Raw genomic sequence first — 27,688 nt, forward strand, 5'->3', positions numbered from 1 at the left:
AATAAAATTAGATATGAAAGAGGAGAAATTACAACGGATACCACAGAAATACAAAGGACTATAAGAGAATACCATGAAAAACTATATGCCAACAAATTGGACAATCTAGAAGAAATGGATAAATTCTTAGACTCATACAACCTCCCAAAACTGAATCATGAAGAAATAGAGAATCTGAATAGACTAATCACAAGTAAAGAGTTTGAAACAATAATCAAAAACCTCCCAAAAAATAAAAGTCCACAACCAGATGGCTTCTCTGGAGGATTTTACCAAACATTCAAAGAAGACTTAATACCTATCCTTCTCAAACTATTCCAAAAAATAAAGGAAGATGGAACACTTCCTAACACATTCTACAAGGCCAACATCACCCTGATACCAAAGCAAGACAAGGACAATACAAAGAAAGAAAATTACAGGCCAACATTGCTGACAAACAAAGATGCAAAAATCCTCAATAAAATATTGGCAAACTGAATATGGCAATACATTAAAAAGATCATACACCATGATCAAGTGGGATTTACACCAGGGACACACGGATGGTTCAACATCCACAAATCAATCAATGTGACATACCACATTAACAAAACGAGGAATAAAAACCACATGATCATCTCAATAGATGCAGAGAAAGCATTTGACAAGATCCAACATCCTTTCATGATTAAAAACTCTCAACAAAATGGGTACAGAAGGAAAATACCTCAACATAATAAAGGCCATATATGACAAACCCACAGCCAACATCATACTCAACGGGGAAAAACTGAAAGCCATTCCTCTGAGAACAGGAACAAGATAAGGGTGCCCACTCTCGCCACTCTTACTCAACGTAGTACTGGAGGTTTTGGCCAGAACACTTAGGCAAGAAAAAGGAATAAAAGGAAACCAAATAGGCAATGAACAAATGAAACTCGCTGTTTGCAGACGACATGATTTTATATATAGAAAACCCTAAAGAATCCATTGGAAAACTATTAGAAATAATCAACTACAGCAAAGTTGCAGGGTACAAAATCCACTTACAAAAATCAGTTGTATTTCTATACTCAATAATGAACTAATGGAGAACTCAAGAAGACAATCGCATTTACAATCACAACAAAAAGAATAAAATATCTAGGAATAAATTTAACCAAGGAGGTGAAAGACCTATACAATGAAAACTGTAAGACATTATTGAAAGAAATCAATGATGACACAAAAAAATGGAAAGATATCCCACGTACATGGATTGGAAGAACAAACATAGTTAAAATGTCCATACTACCTAAAGCAATCTACAGCTTCAATGCAATCCTAATCAGAATCCCAATGACATTTTTCACGGAAATAGAACAAAGAATACTAAAATTCATATGGGGCAACAAAAGATCCCAAATAGCTAAAGCAATCCTGAGAAAAAAGAACAAAGCTGGAGGCATCACAATCCCTGACTTCAAAATATATTACAAAGCTATAATAATTAAAATAGCATGGTACTGGCAAAAACAGACACACAGATCAATGGGACAGAACTGAAAGCCCAGAAATAAAATCACACATCTACGGACAGCTAATCTTTGACAAGCAGCTAAGAACATACAATGGAGAAAGGAAAGTGTCTTCAATAAATGGTGCTGGGAAAACTGGACAGCCACATGCAAAAGAATCAAAGTAGACTATTTTCTTTTGCCACACACAAAAATTAACTTAAAATGGATCAAAGACTTGAAGCTAAGACCTGAAACAATAAAATTCCTGGAAGAAAATATAGGCAGTACACTATTTGACATGGGTCATAGAGGGATCTTTTCGAATTCCATGTCTACTCGGACAAGGGAAACAAAAGAAAAAATAAACAAGTGGGACTTCATCAGACTAAAGAGCTTCTGCAAGGCAAATGAAACCAGGATCAAAATGAAAAGACAACCCACCATCTGGGAGAAAATATTTGCAAATCATATATCCGACAAGAGGTTAATCTCCATAATATATAAAGAACTCACACAACTGAACAACAAAAAAACAAACAACTTGATCAAAAAATAGGCAGAGGATATGAAAAGACACTTTTCCAAGGAAGATATACAGATGGCTGATAGGCACATGAAAAGATGTTCAACATCACTAATCATCAGGGAAATGCAAATCAAAACTACACTAAGATATCACCTTACACCGTGAGAATGGCTATAATCACCAAGACAAAAACTAACAAATGTTAGAGACGTTGTGGAGAAATCGGAACCCTAATTCACTGCTGGTTGGAATGCAAACTGGTGCAGCCTCTATGGAAAACAGTAGAGAGATTCCTCAAAGAATTAAAAATAGAAATATCTTATGATCCAGCTATCCCACTACTGGGTATCTATCCAAAGAACCTGAAATCAACAATCCAAAGAGGCTTATGTGCCCCTAAGTTCATTGCAGCATTATTCACTATAGCCAAGAAGTGGAAGCAACCCAAGTGTCCCTCGACTGAGGATTGGATCAAGAAGATGTGGTATATATATACAATGGAATACTACGCAGCCATAAAAAAAGACAAAATCATCCCATTTGCAACAACATGGATGGACCTGGAAGGTATCATGTTAACCGAAATAAGCCAGACAGAGAAAGACAAACACCGTATGATTTCACTCATATGTGGAAGATAAACTAACACATGGACAGAGAGAACAGTTTGGTGGTTACCAGGGGGAAGGGGGTTGGGGGGTGGGCACAAGGGGAGAGGGGACGCATTTATATGGTGACTGGCAAACAATAATGTACAACTAAAATTTCACAATGTTATAAACTATTATGACATCAATAAAAAAATGAATTGAACATTAAAAAAAAATGAAAAAACGAGATAAATCTGACAAAAAATGTGTAAGACCTATACAGTGAAAACCAGAATACATTGCTGGGAAAAGTGAAAGAAGACCTAAATAAATGGAGATATATACTTTGTTCATGGGTCAGAAGTTGATTATATGTTAATTTTACCTCAATAAAACTGTTAAAATAATAAAATAAAATATGGGGTACATAGACATGATCTTCCTTCTCTCTATTCTTTTTACTTGGCAAGAGCAATAAAAACCAGTACTTGCTCCTAGCTATCTCCACCTGGGAATAGTATCAAGAATAAACACCCTCTCTTGGGCTCCATTTCTCCTGGCACTGGAGAGTGTTCATTCAAGTCTAATGATAAATCTTACCTCTCCTCACATCACAGTGGTAAAAATGGAAAATTCTGGGCAATGGGAATGAGGATGGGTGGCCTGTAGAATATGCTGGGAAGTGAAATAAATGCTTCAATAAAAAGCTATTGAGCCCTTACTGACTTACTGACTTTTTAGAGTCAGAATTGGACTGAGGTCTTGCCAGTCAACGTCCTAGGATGTATTTCTTTTGGTAACCTCTTTTAGAGTAGAAGAGCCAAGCCATGGTTTGAGTATACCAGGTCCTCTGGCTAAAATCCCATTTACTCTCATTTCATTTTCATCCAGTTCCTTAAACCCTAAAAGTTTAGAATACCTTTAAAAATAATGAAACATATAAACAAAAATCACATGTTAGAATAATATATGTACCATTAAAAACATCAAGAACTATGAATCACTATGTTGTATACTGAAACTAATACAATATTGTATGTCAACTATACTTAAATTTTTTAAAAAATCAAGAACTGTATGAATTCAGGAAAAAAAATTACATCCCATTAGGGAATCAGAGCATCTTAGAATTAGAAAGGATCTAAGAGTTCATCAAATCTAAGGCCCTAACAGGTGGGCAATTCCCCTTACAACATTCCTTTCAAGTTGTTACTTCTATTTCTCGTGCACAGTCTGTGTGACAGGCAATGCACGCTCTTAGGAGGCAACCTACTTCACTTTTGAGAAGCCATGTTAGAAAGTTCTTTTCTGTATCAGCCCCAAATCTACCTTCCCATAAAGTCTTCCCGATGATGCCAATTCTTACCACACTAAACAAGTTTATTCCCTCTGCCCCATACCACCTTTCAGATGTTAAAGGAGCAATTCATTTATTCAACTATCCTCTTTACATGTGCAAAGTCTTGTACTGGGCACTGTTTAGGGTACAGAGAGAAATGAAATATGGATCTTGCCCTCACAGACTTGTAGTCAAATAGGGGAGATTTTTAAAAAGCCATAAATAATTATAACACATACTACAAGCATAAGTGTCAAAAGAGAAGTACTGACAAAATATAACAAGAGTCCAGAAAGGGGAAGGACTAATTCAATCTATGAAAGGATCAAGAAATCAGGAAAAGCTTCATAAGAAAGATAACACTTGAGACGGATTTTGAAGATGGGCATTTCTACTGAGGAAAGGGCTTTGAAGTAGAGTGTAGTGGTTAAGAGCTTGAACTCTAGAAATACACCGCCTGGGTTCAAATCATAGCTTTGCTACTCTCTCTAGCTTGGTGACTCTGAGCAAGTTACTTTGTGCCTCTATTTTCCTCTTTTATAAAATATAAAAATAGATTTGAGAATTAGATACATTTACACCTGAAGAATACTTAGAACAGTACCCAGCACTAGCACTGTATAAGTATTTGCTGTTGTTATTATTGAGAAAACAGCAAAGATAGTGTTTGTAGAGGTGAGAAGGCATTAAACACTTCTGGTAAAAGCAAATAGTCCAGTTTAGTTTACACATGCTTCCTCTTTCTGCATCTCCTCCCCCAAAACCCTACTAGATGTAAGGGCTAGCACAGAACCTGGTACACAGTGGGTATTTGATAAATCTTCACCCTTGTCATTCCCCCTTCCGTTTTTCTTCTCTTCGTAGTTCTGATTTGTGCTTTGCCTATGGCACTTAAACCTGCCTTGTATTATAATTATTTGTGTTACTACATTATCTGCCTCTTGTATGCTTCCAGAGGGCAAGGGTTACCTTGTGTATCCTAGTCCCACCCTGGCTGTGCATGAGAGCTCTTCGGGGAACTTTAAAAAATACATAAATTGTTAGGATCAACCAGACCTAGGAATCAGAATTTCCAAGGGTAGGGCAGGAATACTTCTTTTTAAGAGCTACAAGAGATTCTGAATCAGTCCATCAGTAGACTCCATATCGAGAATCAGTTACCTACATCACCTAAGGATAAGGTGGGCACACAATAAGCATTTGTTGAACTTTCACGGACTGAAAAATGGAAGATCAGGACCTAAAACTAGGTTGAAGCCATACTGGAAAGGCACTAAATGCCAGGCTGAATTGGTAAAAGGCCAAACTAAATAACCAGCTTCCAACTTCAAAGTAACAATCCCTTATCAGGAGCTTTCTCTCAAGGGCACTTTCATGCCCTTCCAGCAGATCACAGACATTAATATGTATTTTCAAAAATCAGAGATAGCTAAGAATAAGCTAAAGTCAAATTTTACTTAATTTTAAACAAGCGTTCAGTAAGTGTTGCACAATATATGTGAAAGCACGTTAAAAATTGGAATAAAATATGATACTATTATTTGGACATTAATTTGTTTTTTGTCATATGACCACCGCAAAGTAAACCAAAAAAAAAAAAAAAAAAAAAAAAAAACCACCTCAGGTTTAATGTGATTTTTCTAATTGGAAAATCTAAAAGGAATTCATGTTTTCTTTTTTTTTTTTTAAAGACTTTATTTATTTATTTATTTTCCCCCCAAAGCCCCAGTAGATAGTTGTATGTCATAGTTGCACATCCTTCTAGTTGCTGTATGTGGGACGCGGCCTCAGCGTGGCCGGAGAAGCAGTGCCTCGGTGCGCGCCCGCAATTTGCGCCCGGGGTTCCGAACCCGGGCCGCCAGCAGCGGAGCACGCACACTTAACCGCTAAGCCACGGGGCCGGCCCCAGGAATTCATGTTTTTAAACTGACAGTGAACAAAAGAAGATTTGATTCAAATGCTTAAGTCTATCTTTTTCTTCTATTATGGGTACTATTACGGCAGCTAGAAGCTTTTTTTCACCCAGATCTGAACAAGTTAAAATCAGAAACCAATAACATAGAACTAATTTTAAAGCTAATTCTCCAATACTGAGTTCCCACCAAAGGAGCAATATCTTACAATTAAACTAATACCGAATCTTAAACCCTCGCCATCCCATCTTAACTCAGCATATTTTGGAAGCACTTACTTGACCATTTTCTGATTCTCTTAGAAAACGATTGCAGTTTGTTATCCAAGTAACCAAGGCAAAAATATTAAACTACTCAGAGCTGTCATTCTGATATATTTTCCAGGAGTTGGAATTCTTTCTTGGGCTATGGCTAATAGTTATATGTTATATTTACTTGAAATACATCCAAATCCTCAATATGTAGCAAGTAAACATTTACTCTTCAATAATTCCTCATCCTTATTCAGACTACCAATCAAGTCATCAAGATTTTTAAGTTTTTCCCCCCAAATGCTACACCACCACCAAATACGATATATCCTTCAGAGACTGATGATAAGAGGAAAATTTTACCAACAGTGTAGACTCAAATATTGGAAAGGGTTTTAAAAGGATACTGCAGAACATGTGAGTCTCTCTTTGAAGTATTTAAAAATTGGGTAAATTCTATCTTCCTGAGGTGTTTTAGGTTAGCTTTTTAGTCCACAAGGGAAAAAATTGGATGACCTGCCAAGATTGGCAAAATTGTTTACATTTGATTAAAAAAAAAAAAAAAATCAGTGTTGACAAGATTGTAGAAAAAGAAGCACTCTCATGCTCTATTGTTGGGAATACACATTGGTATAATCTTTTTTGAAGAAAACTTGGCAAAATCCAGCAATTTTTAAATATTTACTATCCTCTAAATACACTATATCCTAGTGACATTGTGAAACCACTGTTTGGAATTTATCCTGTGAGTATACTTGAAAAAGTATGCAAAGACACAATTGCAGCATTGTTTGTAACAAACTTGACACCTATATATCTTATTGAAACCAGTAAGTAAATGACTAGGTAAATTTCTTACAATGAGAATACTATGCAGGCATTAAAAAGGATAAAGACCATCTACAAGCAATAATATAAAAAGATTTTTTAAGATATAAGTTAAAAAAAGTCTACAGTGCGATAAATATACACATATACACACATACATAAAGATTGTATAAATACACATATACAGATGTATTTGTATAGGCATAACAATTTTTGGAAAAATACAAAAGAAATATTAAAAGGAGTTGACTCTGAGGAATAGAACTAAGGGTAAACAGGAAGAGAAAGACTTATTAAAGGTTAAAATTTGTCATCCAGCTATAATATTAAAAGCATACGACAATCCTTTGGAGAACTATTTGGCAGTTTCTTATAATGTTAAACATACATCTGCCCTATGACCTGTCAATTTCACTCTGAGTTATTAACCCAAGAGAAATGCAAAAGGTATGTCCACAAATAAATTTGTACAAAAATGTTCATAGCATCCTTATTCATAATAGCTGTGAATAGGAAAAAAACTCAAATGTCTATCAACAGGAAAATGGATAAACAAACTGGTATATTTAAACAATGGAATACTATTTAGCAATAAAAAAGAATGAACCACTGATACAAAAAAAAAATTAGATAAATATTACCTTCCACTGAGTGAAGGAAGCCAGACACAAAAGAGTACATATACACACTGTATGATTCCATTTATACGAAGTTCTAGGATCAGAAAAACTAATCTACAATGATAGAAGTCAAAAAGTCTTATCCTGGTTGAGGGGGAGGGGGCAGGAGAGTGGGAGAAGGAAATCCAGGGGATTTACTGGAAACAGACAAAATGGAACTTTCTGGGGTAATGGAAATGTTCTATATCTTATTTTGGCTGGTAGTTACATGGATGTATACAACTGTCAAAACCAATCATCCATTTAAAGCCTACAATTCAATGGTTTTTAGTATATTCACAGGTAACTGCAACCATCACCACAATCAATTTTAAAACATATTCATTACCTCAAAAAGAAATCCCATACTCTTTAGCTATCACTCTTCTATCTCCCAGTTCTAAACCATTACTAATCTACTTTCTGTTTCTATAGGTTTGTCTACTCTGATCATTTCATATAAATGGAATCATATAACATGTGGTATTTTGTGACTGCCTTATTTCACTTAGCAAAATGTTTTCAAAGTTCATCTGTGTTGTAGCATGTGTCAGTACTTCATTGCTTTTATGGCTGAAGAATATTCCATTGTATGAATATACCACATTTTGTTTATCCATTCAACAGCTGATGAAAGACATCTGGGTTGTCTCCATCTTTTTGGCTATTATGAATAGTGCTGCTAAAAACAACTGTTTTTTATAAGAACAGTGCATTTTATTGCATGAAAATTATACTTCAATTTTAAGAAAGACTATGGATATGAAAAAATCATATTGTCACTACAAAGCATGATTTCTGAGTGTTTCAGTGGATGGCAGAACAAAAATATCTCAGAATGGCAAACAAGTCAATGATAGTAAAAGCATGTTCTTTCAGAGGAGAAAAAAGTTATGTGTCAATAAAAACAACTAACTGAAATGTCACATTCATCTCTTGATGAAACAGAAGTTTCCTATATGAGAGCAATGAAGCTGTCTGAAAGGAGAATTTAAATCACTGTCTCAAATGTAAACTGTAACCCTTTAAGGCTTCAGTGACCATACCACAGAAACGTTTATTATCACCCTGACTTCTCTATGTCCCATTAGCAACAAAATCAACACTGAAGTGTGACCTAATTCTTTTGAGGGATAAAGGAAACAGTTTAGTCTATTTATCAAAGGCAGAAAAGTAGTTGAAAAATAATGTCAATGTAGCACTGGGCACAATATTTACTAGAGATATTGATTCCTTGAGGCTGTCATACTAGAAGGAAAATTATTTTCTTTACAAATTAAAGAATGTTCTTTTCCCAAAATGGTTAAAAATTATTTTTCATGCTGTGAATCAAACAAGGGCTTTATTAATAACAACAGTTATCTGATCCATTATGGCTTCCTTTTGTAGAAATGGTGAGAGGAGAATACTAGCAATTATTGTTTTGGGAACTCTGCTCTACACTTTACGTAAACATGTTTCCTCATTTAATCCACAGAACAGCCCTACAAGGTGGATACTATATTGTCTTCCCATTTTACAGATAAAAAAAGTAGGATCAACAAAACTATATACTGAAAAGAGTGAACAGGCTAAGATCAAATCCAAGACTTCATACAGAACACATACCTGCAATTGAGGTACAGCCCTTACATATCCCTTTCCATTCACAGCCACTACTCCTAAAAGCTTATCAGCACTATTGTTGCCACGTTCTCACTTCGTTTTTTTTTTTATCTTTTTTTTGTTTGTTTATTGCAGTAACATTGGTTTATAACATTGTAAAAATTTCAGGTGTACATCATTATACTTCTATTTCTGCATGGATTACATTATGTTCTCATGACCTGAACAGACATTTCTCCAAAGAAGATACACAGATGGCCAACAGGCACATGAAAAGATGTTCAGTATCATTAATTATCAGGGAAATGCAAATCAAAACTACAATGAGATATCACCTCACCCCGTCAGAATGGCTATAATTAACAAGACAGGAAACAACAAGTGTTGGAGAGGATGTGGAGAGAATGGAACTCTCATACACTGCTGGTGGGAGTGCAAACTGGTGTAGCCACTATGGAAAACAGTATGGAGATTCCTCAAAAAATCAAGGATAGAACTACCATACAATCCAACTGTTCCACTGCTGGGTGTTTATCCAAAGAATGTGAAAACATCACGTTCTCACTTCTAATTTGTTCTGAATTCCCATGTGCTTCCACGCAAAACATTTTACTAAAATTGCTCCAAGACTGCCAATGACTTGATAATAGTCAAATCCAAAGGACACTTTCCATTCTTTATTGATGTAACTTTTCTGCCCTGACCTCTTTCTTTCGAAACACTCTCCTCCCTTGGATAAATGATCATTTCTTCTCATTATCCTTAAATGTCTCTTCTTCTCCACCTACACCTTTAATTTTTATATCCCCTAGGGTTTTATCCTTGATCTTTGTGCTGGATCTGCCAACATTCCACATAGTATTTCTCTGATTAAGAAGCTCATTTAACAGCCTCTCACCCTGAAGCAGTTGGTCTGATAGAATAATGTAAAGGCCTTTTGAAGACTCCATAATGGTGCCAGCAATACTTTGCAGGGCTGGGGAAATATCCTCCAAAATGTGGAACATACTTTGAATCAATGATGCTGTTTTTCAATAGGCAGGATACACAAATCTCCTTGGAACCAAGGATAAAAAAGGGAGTGGCTCCTCTCACTATTATCCATAATGATTCACTAGTAAAATTTTTATTTGCCATTCCCGAAACTTGGGACTCACTGGTTTAGAAGTCATAGACACAGCAATGGTTCCACTGAAGTGGAAGCAAGCAGAGACTGCCACCTGGCTACTGGGCTCCACATGACACTGAACTAAGAGGTGAAGAAGGGTTAAGTCAAGCAGGTGATTGACCTGATTATCATGAGAATACTGGGTTGCTACTACACAATGAGGACAAAAAGGATTAGCCTGGAACTCAAAAGATGCTATGGGGTTCCTCTTAGCACTCCCATGTCTTGTAGTAAAAGTTTTGCTAATTTTTACTACAATAACCGAAAGAAGCAGGACTACTAAGGGCACAGATTATTCAGGAATGAAGGTTTGAGTCACATTACCAGGTAAGAAACTATGAATGAGGTGCTTACGAAGGGCAAAAGGAATATGGTATGGGTAGTAGAAGAAAGAAATTATAAATACCAGCTATAACTACCTACAAGTTACGGAAATAAGGACTTAATTGTTAGTGACATGTAGCAGAAAAAGGACTTTAATAGTTCAATAGGACTATCTTCCTTGCTTTGACATTAATATATTTGTATATATTAAACAAATTATTTTTGTTTTCCTCTCTTCCATTACCTATCATCTAACATAAATGTATGTTAATAGAGATTAACTTTTTTCTAAACATACACTTTATTTTTTAGAGCAGTTTTAGGTTCATAGCAAAATATAGTGAAAAGTACAGAGATTTCCCATATACTCCCTGCCCCACACATATGCATAGCTTCCCCCACTATCAACATCCTGCCCCAGAGTGGTACATTTGTTACAAATGATGAACCTACACTGACATATCATTATTACCCAAAGTTCATAGTTTACGTTAGGGTTTGCTCTTGGTGTTGTATACTTTTGACAAATGTCTATGGCATGCAGCCACCATTATAGTATGATACAGAAAAATCCTCCGTGTTCTACCTATTCATCCCTCCCTCTCCCCTAATCTCTAATCTTTTTACTGTTCCCACAGTTTTGCCTTTTCCAGAATGTCATATGTTGGAATCATACAGTATGTAGCCTTTTCAGATCGGCTTCTTTCACTGAGCAATGTGAATTTAAGGTTCCTCCATGTCTTTGCATCACTTGATAGCTAATTTTTTTTTAAGCACTGAATAATATTCCATTGTCTGCATGTACCACTGTTTATTTATCCATTCACCTACTGAAAGACATTTTGGTTGCCTCTTAATTTTGGCAATTTTAAGTAAAGCTGCTATAAACATCCATGTGCAGGTTTTTGTGTGGATATAAGTCTTCAACTCATTTTGGTAAATGCCAAGAAGCACAAGTGCCGGATTGTATGGTAGGAGGATGTTTCATTTTGTAAGAAACTGACAACATTTGTCATTTGGTTGGTCCAATCCAACCGTTTTGGATTTTGGACATTCTAATAGGTAGGTAGTGGTATCTCACTATTGTTTTAACTTATAATTTCCTAATGACATATAATGTTGAGGATCTTTCCATATGCTTATTTGCCATCTGTATATCTTCTTTAGTGAGGTGTCTGTTTGGGTCTTTTGCCCATTTTTTAAGCAGATTGTTCATTTTTTTCTTGTCTACTTTTAGGAGTTCTTTGTATATTTTAGATAATAGTCCTTCAGTAGATGTGTCTTTTGCAAATATCTTCTCCCAGTCTGTGGCCTGTCTTCTCATTCTCTTGAACTTCTGTCTTTTTTATCCCTCTATCTCTCCATTACGTATTTCATTCTTTTGTGTTAAATAGGTATTTTCTAGTAGACCATTTTAATTCTTTGTCATTTCTTTTACTACATATTTTTTAGTTATTTTCTTAGTGGTTGCTCTAGGAATTACAATTAACACCTTAATTTATAGCAATCTAGTTCGGATTAATACCAACAATTTCAATAGTATACAAAAAATTTGCTCCTATATAGCTCTATTCCCTCTTCCTCCTTTGTGTTATTATTGTCATACAAATTATATCTTTATACATTGTATGCCTATCAACTCAGGCTATTACTTTATGCAGTTGTATTTTAAATCAGATAGGAGGGGGAAAAGTAACAAAAAATACACTTATATTGTCTTTTATATTTACCAATGTAGTTATATTTACCAGTGCTATTAATTTCTTCATGTGCTCTTTATTTCACTGTCTAGTGCTCTTTCATTTCAGTCTGAGTGACTCTCTTTATAAAGTATTTCTTGTAGGGGAGGTCTGCTAGTGATAAATTCTCAGTTTTTGTTTATCTGGGAATATCTTAATTTCTCCTTCATTTTTTAAGGACAGTTTTGCTGAATACAGAATTCTTGGTTGGCAGTTTCTTTCATCACACTACCTCAATGGCTTCTGAAGAGAAATCAGTTGGTGAGTCTTATTGACGATCTCTTGTACATGATGAGTCGCTTCTTTGTTGTTGCTCTCAATATTCTTTTTGTCTTTTGCTTCCAACAGTTTGAATATGATGTGTCTAGGTGTAGATCTCTTTGAGGTATCTGTCCTTAAAGTTTGTTGTACTTCTTGCCTATGTTATCTTAATGTTTTTTCCCTCAAGTTTAAGGAGTTATCAGCCATTATTTCTTCAAATACGCCCCTTTCTCTCCCCTCCTTCTGGGACCATCATTATGTATATGTTGCTACTGTTGCTGGTGTCCCACAGGTCTCTGAGGCTCTCTTCATTTTTCCTCATTCTTTTTTTTTTTCCCTGTTCCTCAGACTGGATAATCTCAATTCACCTATCTTAAAGTCTTAAAGTTCACTGATTTTTTCTTCTGCCTGCTCAAATCTGGTGTCAAGCCCCTCTAGAGAATTGTTCATTTCAGTTACTATACTTCTCAACTCCAGAATTTATTTGCTTCTTTTCTCTAATTTCTATCTAGTAATTGATATTCTCTATTTGGTGAAACATTGTTATACTTTCCCTTAGTTCTTTATATATAGCTTCCTTCAGTTCTTTGAACATACTTAAATACCTGATTTAAAGTCTTTAGCAAATCAATTGTTTGAGCTTCTTCAGTTTCTATTGACTGCTTTTTTTTCCTGTGTGGGCCATACTCTCGTCTCCTTGTGTGTCTCACAGCTTTTTGTTGAAAACTAGACATTTTAACTGACATAATGTGGCAACTCTAGAAATCAGTTTCACCCCCTTTCCCAGAGTTGTTTGTTGTTGTTTTTGATCTAGTAACTTTTCCAAACTCATTCTTTGTCACAATTGGCCACTGAATTTTCTTCTTGGTTAGCTTAGTGGTTAGCTAATGACTAGACAGAGATTTCCTTAAATGCCTGGAACTAACAAATCTCCCAGTCTTCGCTGAGGTTCTGTGTGTGTGCTGGGGCACTTAGCCAGGCAGTTTACAACTCCACCTTAGCCTTTACTTTCTGCTTGTGCAGAGCCCCCAAGATCAGGCAGAGTAAGAGCTTAGGAACTTCTCAGATCTTTCTTGAGTATGCACACAGCCTTGGGCACATGCACAGCCTTATGTACGTACTTGGTATTCTAGATTTCCAGGAATATGTCAGATTTTTTCAAAGTTCTCTATGAACATCTCATTCCCCAGCTCTTCCTTTTAAGTGTTTTGGCAACAGTTGTTGCTGACTGTTCTTGACAAATGACTCTGAGGAAAATCCTGTTTGCACTGAGAAAGTTCTCAGTTAGGTTACATCAAGACAAGCTTTCAAGTCAAGTTTACCAGGGAACTGCCAGACAGGTCCTAACAACTATTCTCTGCCAATGGGACTTTGAAAGAGCTCCAACTCCATTTTGAGTCCTCCAGTGCCAGCTAGGCTGCTAGTTTTCACCATGGTTGCAGGCTGTTGGTTTTAAAGACTACTACGGAGCTAGGGAGAATGAGGTGGTATTAGAGGAAGTCAAATGCCACAAAGCTTGCTGTACTTGCAGAGACTCAGCTGCTTGTTCGTTTTTAAATAACTGTTCCCCCAATTGTTGTAAACCTTTTGTGAATTTCCAAAGCTCTGAAAAAAGTGGATCTTGACAATTTTTGCAAGTGTTCTTGGTACTTTTATAAAGAAGAATATTTTCAGATGCTGTTATTCTGCCACTCCCAGTGACATCACTCTCATTCCCCTCATTTCTAGATTTCTTTGAAAGATATTAGATTTGTTTAAAGCAATAATAATAATAGTATATTGTGGGGTTTATAATACATTTAGAAGTACACATATGACAGTAATATCACAAAGGACAAAAGAAGGTACACGGAAATATGCTGTTGTAAAAATCCCTTACATTATATGTGAAATGATATAACACTATTTGAAGGTAAACTGTGGTAAATTAAAGATGCACGTTGTAAATCCTAGAGCAAACACTAAAAAATAAGAAAAAGAAACAATTCAATAGAAGAGAGAAAATAAAATACTAAAAAAAACCCAATTAATAAAATGATAGCATGAAGAAAAGAACCAAAGAACAGACAAGACAGAAAACAAATAGCAAGGTGGCACCTTAAACTGCAATTATCTGTGTGCATATCTATCTACCTATTTCTCTCTTACTCTCTGTCTATCTATGTACATCCATTTTCTCTACTAGATTATAAGCTTACAATTTGAGTGATAAATGGAAATAAATCAGTTAATTGCTGTAATGAATACACTGTTAATTCTAACTTCTCTATTTTGGAATTTGTGAGAATTTATAAATTTTATAAATTTAAAATTTAAATTTTATATATATTTAATTTAAATATAAATTTAAAATTTATAAAATTTTACCAAATTAATATATAAGACAATATGGAAAAAATACAAAACTCACCTATCTTCATAAAAATAAATCCCAGAATTTTAGTGCTAAGTTATTTTAGAAACTGCTTTGTACGATTTCTTCATTTTACAATTAAGGAAACTTTGAGTCAAAGTGATCAATTGACTAATTGACAATTAATTAAAATAGTCACATGGCCAGTCAGCAGTAGAGTAAAATTTGTATTTCATAACTTCTACTCCAGTTCTCTTAAGAGAAGAAAATTTCCATGCAACACCAACCACATATACAACCATATACAAATAATGTGCTCATTTCAAATGATGCTTTTCTAGCAGGTCTAGCAAAATCTCTATTTGGAAACATCTTGTTAGCTGAGTTGTATACCTATCTGAAAATAATCAAACTTTTAAAAATATATACTGTTGAATTTAGAGTTTCAACTAATTCAAATTCTCATCAATTAATCAAGGTTATTACTATACTTAAAGGAAAATCAAAAATACCATGGCTAAACAATCATTTAAGGCAGTGGCTACCAAGTTCAGAGAATACAATCTTTCATTCAAATCAATGACTATATCATTCACACTTTTTTGTGTGTGTGTAAGGAAGATCAGCCCTGAGCTAACATCTGATGCCAATCATCCTCTTTTTGCTGAGGAAGATTGGCCCTGGGCTAACATCCATGCCCATCCTCCTCTACTTTATATGGGACGCCTGCCACAGCATGGCTTGACAAGTGGTACGTCAGTTCACACCTGGGTTCCGAACCTGCGAACCCTGGGCCATCAAAGTGGAGCATGTGAACTTAACCACTTTGCCACAGGCCAGCTCCTCATTCACACTTTTTATGTAACAAAAAATGTATGAAATTTGTATTTAATATTACCTGTAGCTCCTAGTGGGTGTCCCTTGGAAATCAATCCACCACTAGGATTTATGACCCACTTTCCTCCATAAGTATTATCTCCTCTGTCAACCAGTTTTCCACCTTGTCCTACAGAAGGAAAAATGATATTCACAAATGTTAAAAATAACATTGGAACAAATAATTTTTTTAACTTCCAAATAGCCAAGAATTTCTTGGAGCAAACATTTCTTAACAGCTCAAACTAACATCAAATTGATACAAGCACTTCTAAAAGTTAGGTAATAAATATTGACTAACAAAGGCTTATACTTTCAGAACATTTCCTGCATGAAACAAAGATCCTATTAATTCCTAAGAGCTCTCTGGCTTCCAAAATTGCTATAAATATAATAGAGATTCAGAGAACCAGAAAAAAAGAACTGAAATGTATACAATAGCTATAATAATTATATCAGCTTTAAAAATTTGTAATTTTGCCAAAATGTATTCATTTCCATTTTCAACTATACTGTTATATACTATATCAATATTCTTTTTTTTTTTTTTTTGGTGAGGAAGATTGGCCCTGAGCTAACATGCACTGCCAATCTTCTTCTTTTTGCTGACATCCATGCCTATCTTCCTCTATTTTGTATGTGGGATGCTGCTACAACATGGCTTGGTGAGTGGTCCGTAGGTCCGCGCCCAGGATCTGAACTTGCAAAGCATGGGCCGCTGAAGTGGAGCGTGCGAACTTAACCACTACGCAACCAGGCTGGCCCTATATCAATATTCTTAATAAACAGGGGGGAGGATGGGAGAAGGACAGCAAAAAAAAAAGCACTTTCATGAAATGAAGGGAAGTGGTTTAAAATACTGTTGAGCCATAAATGTAAGCTTAAAAGAAAAAAATGTGCAGCACATGCTTGGCAGCTTCAACATTCCTCTCAATTCCCTGGTCATTCTTCCAAGTGGTTAAGAAGTAAATAAAAATGCATGCATTATATAAAATATTCTTTCAGATGGTTTATCTGATAATGAGAGGTAGAATCTCCAAACAATGATGATAACGGTGGTGGTGATGCCATCAGAGGTGGCTAATAGCTTTTAAGCACTGACTCTGTGCCAGGCCTTGTTCTAATTATTTTACATATATTTACATAATTTAATCCTCAACCCTATGAAGTAGGTACTATCACTCTCATTTTACAGATGAGGAAATAGACACATAGATATTAAGTAACCAGCCCAAGGTAACAGCAGGGGATCTAGAATTAATACTCATACATTTTATTGCCTTTAAAAGCTGAAGAGTGTCTCTTTTGGTAAAATGAAACACACTAATCATAGAATTTTATCGATTAACCCTTTTTTTTTTTTTTGGTGAGGAAGATCAGCCCTGAGCTAACATCCATGCTAATCCTCCTCTCCTTGCTGAGGAAGACCAGCTCTGAGCTAACATCCATTGCCAATCCTCCTCCTTTTTTTCCCCAAAGTCCCAGTAGACAGTTGTATGTCACAGTTGCACATCCTTCTAGTTGCTGTATGTGGGACGTGGCCTCAGCATGGCCGGAGAAGCGGTGCGCGGGTGCACGCCCGGGATCCGAACCCGGGCCGCCAATAGTGGAGCACGCGCACTTAACTGCTAAGCCACGGGGCCGGCCCTAACACTTCTAATTTGACTTTAAATCTAGGTTGTAGATTAAAAACCATCCATTGAGGCTATTAACAAGACAAGAAACAACAAGTGTTGGAGAGGATGTGGAGAAAAGGGAACCCTCATACACTGCTGGTGGGAATGCAAATTGGTGCAGCCAGTATGGAAAATAGTAAGGAGATTTCTCAAAAAATTAAAAATAGAAATACCATATGATCTAGCTATTCCACTACTGAGTATTTATCCAAAAGATATGAAATCACCAATTCAAAGAGATTTATGCACCCCTAAGTTCATCATAGCATTATTCACAATAGCCAAGACATGGAAGCAACCCAAGTGCCCATCAATGGATGAATGGATAAAGAAGATGTGGTATATATATACCTACACAATGGAATACTACTCAGCCATAAAAAAAGACAAAATCATGCTATTTGCGACAACATGGACAGACCTTGAGAGTATTATGCTAAGTGAAATAAGCCAGACAGAGAAAGACAAATACCATATGATTTCACTCATATGTGGAAGATAAACAACCACATAGATAAGGAGAACAGATTAATGATTACTAGAGGAAAAGGGGGTGGCAGAGGGCAAAAGAGGTAAAGGGGCACGTGTATATGGTGACAGATAAAAACTAGCAATAATGCAATCTATACAGAAACTTAAATATAATAATGTACACCTGAAATTTACACAATGTTAAAAGCCAAGGGACCGGCCCGGTGGCACAAGCGGTTAAATGCGCACGCTCCGCTGAGGCGGCCCGGGGTTTGCCGGTTCGGATCCCAGGTGCGCACTGACGCACCGCTTGGCAAGCCATGCTGTGGCGGTGTCCCATATAAAGTGGAGGAAGATGGGCACGGATGTTAGCCAAGGGGCAGTCTTCCTCAGCAAAAAGAGGAGGATTGGCAGATGTTAGCTCAGGGCCGATCTTCCTCACAAAAAATAAATAAATAAAAACTAATATGACTTCAATAAAACAAAAAAGTAACAAAGAAAAAAAAACTTCCATTGAGGCATTGTTTTATTTTTTGGTATGTTTCTGGCACAGCACCTGATACAAGCCTCTCATCCTAACAGGTATTCTACCTGCTATTACTGCTTTCAAAACTGTTAAAATTGTTACTGTACCCAATAACAGCAGACTGAACACAAACCAACCCCAAGAAGTAAATAATTTACTGCATGGTTTTTCCATAATATATACAATCCTATGAAATATCAAAAGATTCCACAAGGAAGTTATCTTAAACTCATCAACTATAAATGATCCAGAGATGAAAGTACTGTAAACAACCACTCTCAAATACCACAGATAGAAAAATAAATGTGAACACTTTTAGAAAGCAATTATGATGCCTATTATACGCCCAAAACTGCCCTGGAAAATTGAGGACACCACAGTGAATGAAACAGACAAATATCCCTGTTCTCATAGAGTTTAATTTATCATGGGGAGATGCATGAGGAAGAGACAGACAATATGTAAGATAAGTAAAATATATAATATGTGATGAGTGGTGATAAGTATCATGGAAAAAGAAGGCAGGAAAAGGGGTATAGGAAGTGTTGGGACAAGGACGACAGAGGTGAGAAGTTTACATTTTATTTTTTTTATTATTTATTTATTTATTTTGAGGAAGATTAGCCCTGAGCTAACATCTGATGCCAATCCTCCTCTTTTTGCTGAGGAAGACTGGCCCTGGGCTAACATCTGTGCCCATCTTCCTCTACTTTATATGGGACACTGCCACAGCATAGGTTGACAAGCAGTGCGTCGCTCTGTGCCCGGGATCCGAACCTGTGAACCCCGGGCCGCCAAAGCAGAGCACAGGAACTTAACCACTACACCACTGGGCCGGCCCCAGAAGTTTACATTTTAAACAAAGTAATCGGAGAAGGGTTCCACTGAGAAGGTGACACTTGGTCAAAGACCTAAGGGGACTGAGGGAGCGAATCATACAGATATTTGGAACAAAGGCCCCGAGCTAGGAGCAAGCCTAGAGTGTTTGAAGGAGGCCAGCGCAGCTGCAGCAAAGTAAGAGTCAGAAGGAAGTAGGAGAAGTCAGAAGGATGGGAGTGGGGAGTAAAGAGGACAGATCACATTTGGCTTTTAATTTGAATGAGATGAAGAGAGGAATAACACTGATCTGCTGTTTGCTTTTAACAAGATCATTAAAGCTTCAGCATAGAGAACAGGCTGTAAGGAGACAAGGCAGAAACAAGGGGACCAGTTATGAGACTTCTACAATAATGTAAATGAGAAGGATGGTGGTCTGGACTAGGCTGGTAGTGATAAAAAGTAAGATGTGGTCATATTCTGGATATATTTTGAAGGGAGAGTCCATAGCCAATAGGATTTAGAGATGGATTCAATGGGGCCTGTGAGAGAAAGAGAGGAATCAAGAATAATTCTACAGCTTCCAGTTTCAGTAACTGGAGGATGGGGGAGACTGAGGAAGGAGGAAGTTTGGGAAAGATCAGGAATTTAATTTGGACCTAGTGTGGAGATGCTAATGAGACATCCAAAAAAAACAAACAAACAAACTGGAAAGTAGGGCAGCTGGATATATGAACCTAGAGATCAGAGAAGCAGTTTAACCTAGGGATATAAATTTGAAGTTAATCACCACATACATGACATTTAAAACCCTGAAAATGGGTTCCAGTTCTGCTAAGGCAGCATATATTCAATACAGCCCCTCTTTCTCACTGATTACAACTGAAAACACTGGATAAAATACAAAAACACAACTACCTGAGGACTCTAAAAAGTAAACAAAAGCAGGGAGATTATGGAGGAAATTAAAACTTAAGAGAAGCCACTGCACAAAGGTGTACTTTGAATAACTTCATCCAACAAATTTGACAAATGAAATGGACAAGTTCCTTGACAAAGATAACTTATCAAAATTGATAGACACAGGAAGAAATAGAAAATCTAAACAGTCCTTTATCTATTAATAAATTTTAATTTCTCAAAAACTTTCCCCAAAAGAAAACTTAAAGCCACTTGGTTACACTGGTACATTTTATGATACAGTCAAGGAAGAACTAACACTAATCTTACACAAACTTTTTCAGAAAATAGAGAATGAATGACCACTGCCCAATTTGTTTTATGAGACCAGTATAACTCCAATGCCAAAACCAGGAAAAGAAGAAAACTACAGACAAATATCCTTCATGAATATATAAGCAAAAATCATTAACAAAATGCTAGCAAATTGACTCTAACAATATATTAAAAGGATAATATACCATGACCAAGTAGGGTTAATCTCAGAAATACAAGGTTGGTTTAACATTCAAAATCAATCAATGTAATTCACCATGTCAACAGAATAAAGGAAAAAATCCATATGATCATTTTAATAGATGCAGAAGAATTTTAAAAAATTCAACACCCCTTCATAATAAAAAAAAAAAACTCTCAGCAAACTAGTAATACTAGGGAACTTTCTCAACATGATAAATGGCATCAACAAAAAACCTACAGCTAACATAATACTTAATTAAAGTTTAATTTAATTAGGGGATTAAACTGCATCCCCTGAGATCAGGAAGATAATCATGCCCACTTTCATCACTTCTATTCAATATGGTACTAGAGCTCACAGTCATTGCAATAAGGCAAAAAATAAATAAAAAGCAAAAAATCAGAAAGCAAGAAGTAAAACTGTAATTGGCAGATGATACGACTGTTTATACAGAAAATCCCTCATTATCTGCAAAACTACTACTAGAATTAATAAATGAATTTAGCAAAGTCACAGGATACAATTTTTTTTAATCAACTGTATTCTTATACACTATCAGCAAACAATTGGAAAATGAAGGTAAAAAAAATTTATGCCAAAAACCACAAAATATCTAGGAATAAACCTAACAAAAGACATCTAAGACCTATACTGAAAACTACAAACATTCTGATAGAAGTTAAAGGAGCGCTAAATAAATGGAAACATGCACCATCTAATGAATTGGAAGATTGAACATTAAGATGACAATTCTCTCTACATGGATCTACAGATTCAATGAAATCCCAATGAAAATTCCAGCATGTGCTTATTTTTAATTGACAAACTAATTTTAATATGTACATGAAGATGCAAAAAACCTAAAATAACCAAAATGATTTTTAAAAAGAACAAAGTTAGAGAACTTATCCTAGCTGATTTCAAGACTTTCTATACACTATAGTATAGTACAATATAGCATAATAAGTACAGTAGCCAAGATAATTTGGTATTAGTGAACAGATAAACATGCAGATCAATGGAAAAGAACAGAGTGCAACAATGGACCCTCACATATATGGGCAACTGATTTTTGAGAAAGGTGCCAAGGCAGTTCAATGGAGAAAGAAAAGTCTTTTCAACAAATGGTGCTGGATATGTGTATAGGAAAAAAAGATTATTATCGACCTTCATCATACACCATACACAAAAACTGACTCAAAATGGATCACATACTTATATGTAAAATCTAAAACTATAAACTCCTAGAATAAAAATGGAAGAAAATCTTTATGACCTTAGGGTAGGCAGAAGTTTCTTAGAACACAAAAAGCATGAACCATAAAAAAATTGATAATTTGTACTTCATCAAAATTTTAAAATTTTTGTTTTTCAAAAGACACTATTAATAAAACAAAAAGGCAAGCCACAGACTGGGAGAAAATGTTCACAGCATACACATGTAGGAGAAGTTACAAAGTATCCAGAATATATATATAAAAACTTTTTACAACAATAAAGAAGAAAAGTAACCCAATAATCAAAGGGCAAAAGACCTGAACAGATACTTCACAAAAGAAGATATGTGAATGCCCAATAAGCACATGAAAAGATGCTCTACATCCTTACTCATCAGGGGTATACAAAGGAAAACTAAGACATCACTATACACTCTTTTGAATGGCTAAAATTTTAAAAACTGATCATATCAAATGTTGGCGATGATGTGAAGCAACTAAAATCTCGTACACTGCTGGTAGTAATGGCAAATGGTACTTCAGAAATGAAAAGGAAAAAAAAATCCTCCTGATCCCACCAACTAGTTTTTCCATTTTCCTTTCTGCAAGTCTTTATTCAAACACAATTTAAAATAGCTAGAATTACATACATAATTTTTTATCCCTTTTTTTTCACTTAACAGTACATTATAAGTGCCCCTGATTTCCATAATATGAATTATTTGTATACTCTGTTATCTCAGTGTTGGTACTGTCCAAGACTACACATTCTAAAATGTCTAGTATTGAGATAGCTTATATTCACTTTGCACACAGCCTGGCAGAGCCAACACAGAGAGAAAGGCAATTAGTGAATTCTTTTGTTTAATGGTGAAAATGAAATTTTCTCAGTGAAATTTAATAAGTTAATCTGCATCTCATCAAAAATATTACCTTCTGGACAGAGTCCCAGTGCTTCATAAGTAAGGAGTTCATTGACAGAAAAGCAATCGTGAAGTTCTATTACATCAATATCACTTGGTCTCAGGCCAGATTTCTCATAGCACTTTCTGGCAGCTTCTCTACTCATATCAAAGCCAACCTAAAACCAAAACCATATATAAATAAATAAACAGCATCAAAACTGGGTCTTTCATACAAGGATTATAAGAGATTAATATGTATAACCTTAACAGCTGAGAACTGACCACGTATACTGAAATCTCAGTTGATTCTGTACTACACAGAAAGTTCAAATAAAAAATATCCAGGCAGGAGAATGTACATATTAAATTTTGTACTACGAAGGACAGAATTTTAAAAAGATACATAAAAAGGACTTGCAATTCCTAAGGCCATATCTTATGCTAAGTTACAAAAACTCTATCAAACCACAATGTTTAGTTGTGATAGACAGGTTGAAGAGATTTATCAACAGATCATTATGATTCAGATACACTGAAAAATATGGGGGAATTTCTATATGAAAATAAACAATTTTCTTTTAGAAGATCATATAGGATTCAAACCATTTTTCCAAAATCCATGCTCTTAACACCCCTTTGGTCTCAGATAATAACATGCAAACTCAACTTTTCTCCCAGGAATAAAATTGTGGTGTAATGCAAAATGTACTGTAATCAGAAAACCTGAGTATAATTTCCACTTCTGCCATACCCTAGCTTGTGATCTTTGGCAAGTTATATATTTCAAATTCAAAGCATTGTTGTAAAATAATTTTGTAAACTGTAATTTACCATATGCTTGTTTATATGTGTGTATATGTATATATACATATTTTTATATATATGTATTATCTTCAAATATGCAACTAACTCTAGGTCTGAATTCTCATATTTTTAACTTCCTCCATTTTGTAGTCAACCTTCAATTAGGATTTTTAAAGTGCTAAGGGTCAAGAAAGTTTCCTGACAACATCCTTGTTTTTCCCTTAACTCTATAAGACTGAAGTTCTGGGCACATTTAGTCAATTCAAAAACAAACAAAAAAAATAGCATGTCTAGTTAGTTAAAAGTGCATGCATGGCTCTACGATAAGAAGCATTAGGGGCTGGCCCGGTGGTGCAACGGGTAAGTGCACGCGCTCCACTTTGGCCCGGGGTTCGCAGGTTCGGATCCTGAGCACACACCAATGCACCACTGTTCAAGCCATGCTGTGGCGGCGTCCCATATAAAGGAGAGGAAGATGGGCACAGATGTTAGCCCAGGGCCGATCTTCCTCAGCAAAAAAAGAGGAGGATTGGCATCGGATGTTAGCTCAAGGCTGATCTTCCTCACACACACACACAAAAAGAAGCGTTATGTTCTCATCAGTTATTTTCCCTTAACAGATTCTTAAGGACGTTATAATATTAAATTTCCTAGACTGATATTTTTAAAGTAAATAACTTCCAGAGCTGATGACAACATGTCACCTTGAAATTTTTAAACAGAAACCCCTCAAAATTGATTAATAAAACAGAATCTCAGACACACCATTTTAATAACGCTTTTTTCTTCAAATGAGCTTGGCAAATCAGTCACCATCTCCTGTGCCAATATTTCCACAGCTTTGGATTTCAGGCCATACTTCCATACAAATGCTTCACTAGCCAAAACTGCCGCTGCAGCACCATCTGAAGTGGGACTAAGAGGAGGTAAAAATAATTATTTACACCCGCTCCACCTCAATCCTAGGACTTCAGACTAGGAGTTCTTTCTACGTGGGAAGAAAGGCTGAGTATGCTTGCTGGTCACTGGACTGTCTTCTCTGGGAAATCTACAGTTAAAAATTATATATGATTCCCACCTGAGGACTGATCCTCTATCAAGAACTTAAGTGCTGTCAGTCACTGCTTGGTCTTTAAGAGTCTCTCAAAAAAAGTTCTTATTGTAAAGAATCCCAGATTTGCCTCTGCATAAACACAGATGCATAAAATCTCCCGGTAACTTCTAAGAGTCCAGAAGGTTATTCTATCCTAGTACAATAAAGATTCTGCTATAGGCCTAACTGGCTCCAACTTTGCTATCTCCCAAATAATCAGTCTTGGGATCCTTTTGGAAACTGAGAAAGGATGGAATAGGAGATACCAGCAAGTCCCTGGTTTGGTTAAGACTCTTAAGATCGCCTCAAAATAGATCTTTTCCTTAGAGCAAGCTGTGAAGGAAGATGGCAAATACAAGAAGCCTTCTGTGAGTTTAGCTGGACTTTATTACTGGGCAGACATTCTCATACTGCAACAGATAAAAGCTGACACCACTGTTCACTTGCATCCCAGCCAGCATCTCCAGGGCACAGCCAGGTGGTAACGAGGCACAGGCAGTGGCTATGCAATACTACTCAATCTTTTGGAGGACAGATATTGTCAAGCAATTTTCAAGATGCAACTATTATCATTAATAGAGCTATAATTTTTTTCTTCTTTTACAGTTACTCTTAGCTACTATAAGTAAAATTTCCTACAGCAGAAGTATACAGCAGAGAAAACAAAATGCTTAAGGGAAAAAGCTTTGGACTCCACGGGCCTCCTAAGCCACATTTAAATGAACAAACACAATTAAAACAAAACAGGTAGAAGTCATGAGAGAAGGAAATAAAATATATAATTTTCCAAGAGAAAAGACAGTCTGTCTCTAAGCAGGAATAGGAAATAAGGGTACTCACTCCAGAGTGAGGACTACACTGGTAGGAGTTCTATAAAAGCAGATACAGGATATACCCAGATACAGAGCCTACAGTTTACCCAAAGGGGTTTAGGGAGAAGGCAGCAGTTACTTCTTTCTAGTAGATATTAAAATATGCTTTTCTTACCAACACTGTAAGATAGTCAAAAAATCAACAACTTTTCGAGATGTCATCACTTCATCTAAACTGTATTCCTCTTGGAACTGGGAATACCTAAATACAAAATAAGTAGTTACAGAATGTGAGGTAGCAATTACAATTTTTGTTGAAGATTTTCTGGTCCAGAAGTTAAAGAGAGAATAATATGTAAATACTTTTTTCACAACCAAAAGACTTTTATGAACAGTTTCAATCTTTAACAAATAAGTTGTTTGAATTGAATTTTTTAAAAATCCTAACTCCAAAATACCATATGTTGTATAATAAAAAATTTGTCTGATCTTTGTTCTGGGTTCCTGGCACGGAGCGTCTAAAACCCTTGGAATTTCCTGAGTGATAAGAGTGTCTTTGTTATGCTAACAAGGTGACTCATGGTGGGCCCCTTGTTGGGGGGAGTGGGGCAGGGAGGGGAGATAGGAGGCTGGTCACCAGAAAGACAGACCACTTGAATAGATGGTTGGGACTTTTGAGCCAGTTTCACCCCTAGGGAGAAGAAGGGAGGGGGCTGGAGATTGAGTTCAATCACGTGGCCAATGATTTAATCAAGTATGCCTGCATGATGAAGCCCCAATAAAAACTATGGACACTGAAGCTTGGTGCAGTTTCCTGGTTGGTGAGCACCTTCCTATGCCAGGAGGGTGATGTGCTCTGATTCCACAGGGAAAGGGCAGGGAAGCTCTGAATTAGGAACCCTCCCAGACCACACCCTACGCCTTCTTCATTTGGCTGTTCCTGAATTGTTATCCTTTATAATAATACTGTAATCATAAATACAGCACTTTCCCGAGTTCTGTGAGGCATTCTAGTAAATTAGCAAACCTGAAAGAGTCATGGGAACTTCTGAATTTATAGCCAGTTGGTCAGAAGTGCAGGTGACCTGAGGACCCTACTTGCAGCTAGCATCTGAAGTGAAGGCAGTCTTATGGAGGATTAAGTCCTAAATTTGGGGATGTGCATTACAGGTGGTTAGTGCCAGAACTGAATTGCAGTATACCCAGCTGGTGTCAGACCAGTTGGAAGTTAAACTAGAATACCTTTTTTGTTTCCTGGAAAATTATAAAATACTAGTTCCTCAAAAGCAAAATTAAATGAATTGCAATTCAGCCAACTTTTGTGGTGACGATATTATGCAACTACACTTAATGAAGGCTAATGGAGTTCTTAAATAAATGTACAAAATCTGAAATAAATTAACTCCATTCTTCAAAACTCATTTCCTTTTTGATCACTGCAAAGAAGACACTTATTTTTATCCCCCTTTGGCTCCTCTAACAATATAATCAGATGGTTTCAGGAATTGCTCTGGAGAAAATAGCAGCAACAAAAGACACCACAAGGGAGTATCTAGAAGCAAACTTCAACTGGTGTGGAAATTAACAAGCAATTCAAACGTTTACAAATAAAGCCCTTGTAACTTAGATCTGCATACTAGTGTTTGCACCTTTGCTTCTAAAGTTAACTTTGACCGTCACTAACTTTCAAAAAACACTTTATTTGTGTCAGATCCTGTGCTAGGCACTAGAGACATGGAATGAGTCTCTTACCCTCAAGGAACTCAGTCTGAATCCATGGCAAACAAACACACCATTCTAATACAATATGATAAATGCCATGATAGAAATGTTATGCAGGTTGCTGTGGGAGCACACAGGATGTGCATCAAACCCAGTTATCAGAGGGAGCTTCTCTGAGGTTAGGCAAATAAGAGGAAGTAGGAGATAGAGAATTCTGGCACAAGGATCAGCATATGCAAAGCCTCTTGAAGTCAAATAGTTATTCAAGTTAGGGCATGAAGTTTGGGAGGGAATATGGAGGCAAGGTGAAGAG

At 36.1% G+C, this 27,688-nt stretch overlaps 1 protein-coding gene across 1 annotated transcript in view; it reads right to left on the minus strand.

Moving 5' to 3' along the window:
• The window catches only part of SCP2 (sterol carrier protein 2), a 126,950-nt gene that overhangs the window by 42,777 nt on the left and 56,485 nt on the right, over positions 1 to 27,688 (minus strand). The window contains exons 8-11 of the mRNA XM_004438565.3: positions 25,829 to 25,915; positions 24,514 to 24,664; positions 22,973 to 23,120; positions 15,936 to 16,043 (exon numbers count right to left, since the gene is read on the minus strand). Coding sequence (XP_004438622.2) covers positions 15,936 to 16,043; positions 22,973 to 23,120; positions 24,514 to 24,664; positions 25,829 to 25,915 — 494 coding nt within the window. The remainder of the gene's footprint in view (positions 1 to 15,935; positions 16,044 to 22,972; positions 23,121 to 24,513; positions 24,665 to 25,828; positions 25,916 to 27,688) is intronic.

Source organism: Ceratotherium simum, chromosome 22 (genome assembly GCF_057802395.1).
Source record: "Ceratotherium simum simum isolate JZ-2026a chromosome 22, ASM5780239v1, whole genome shotgun sequence".
NCBI classification, from domain to species: domain Eukaryota; kingdom Metazoa; phylum Chordata; class Mammalia; order Perissodactyla; family Rhinocerotidae; genus Ceratotherium; species Ceratotherium simum.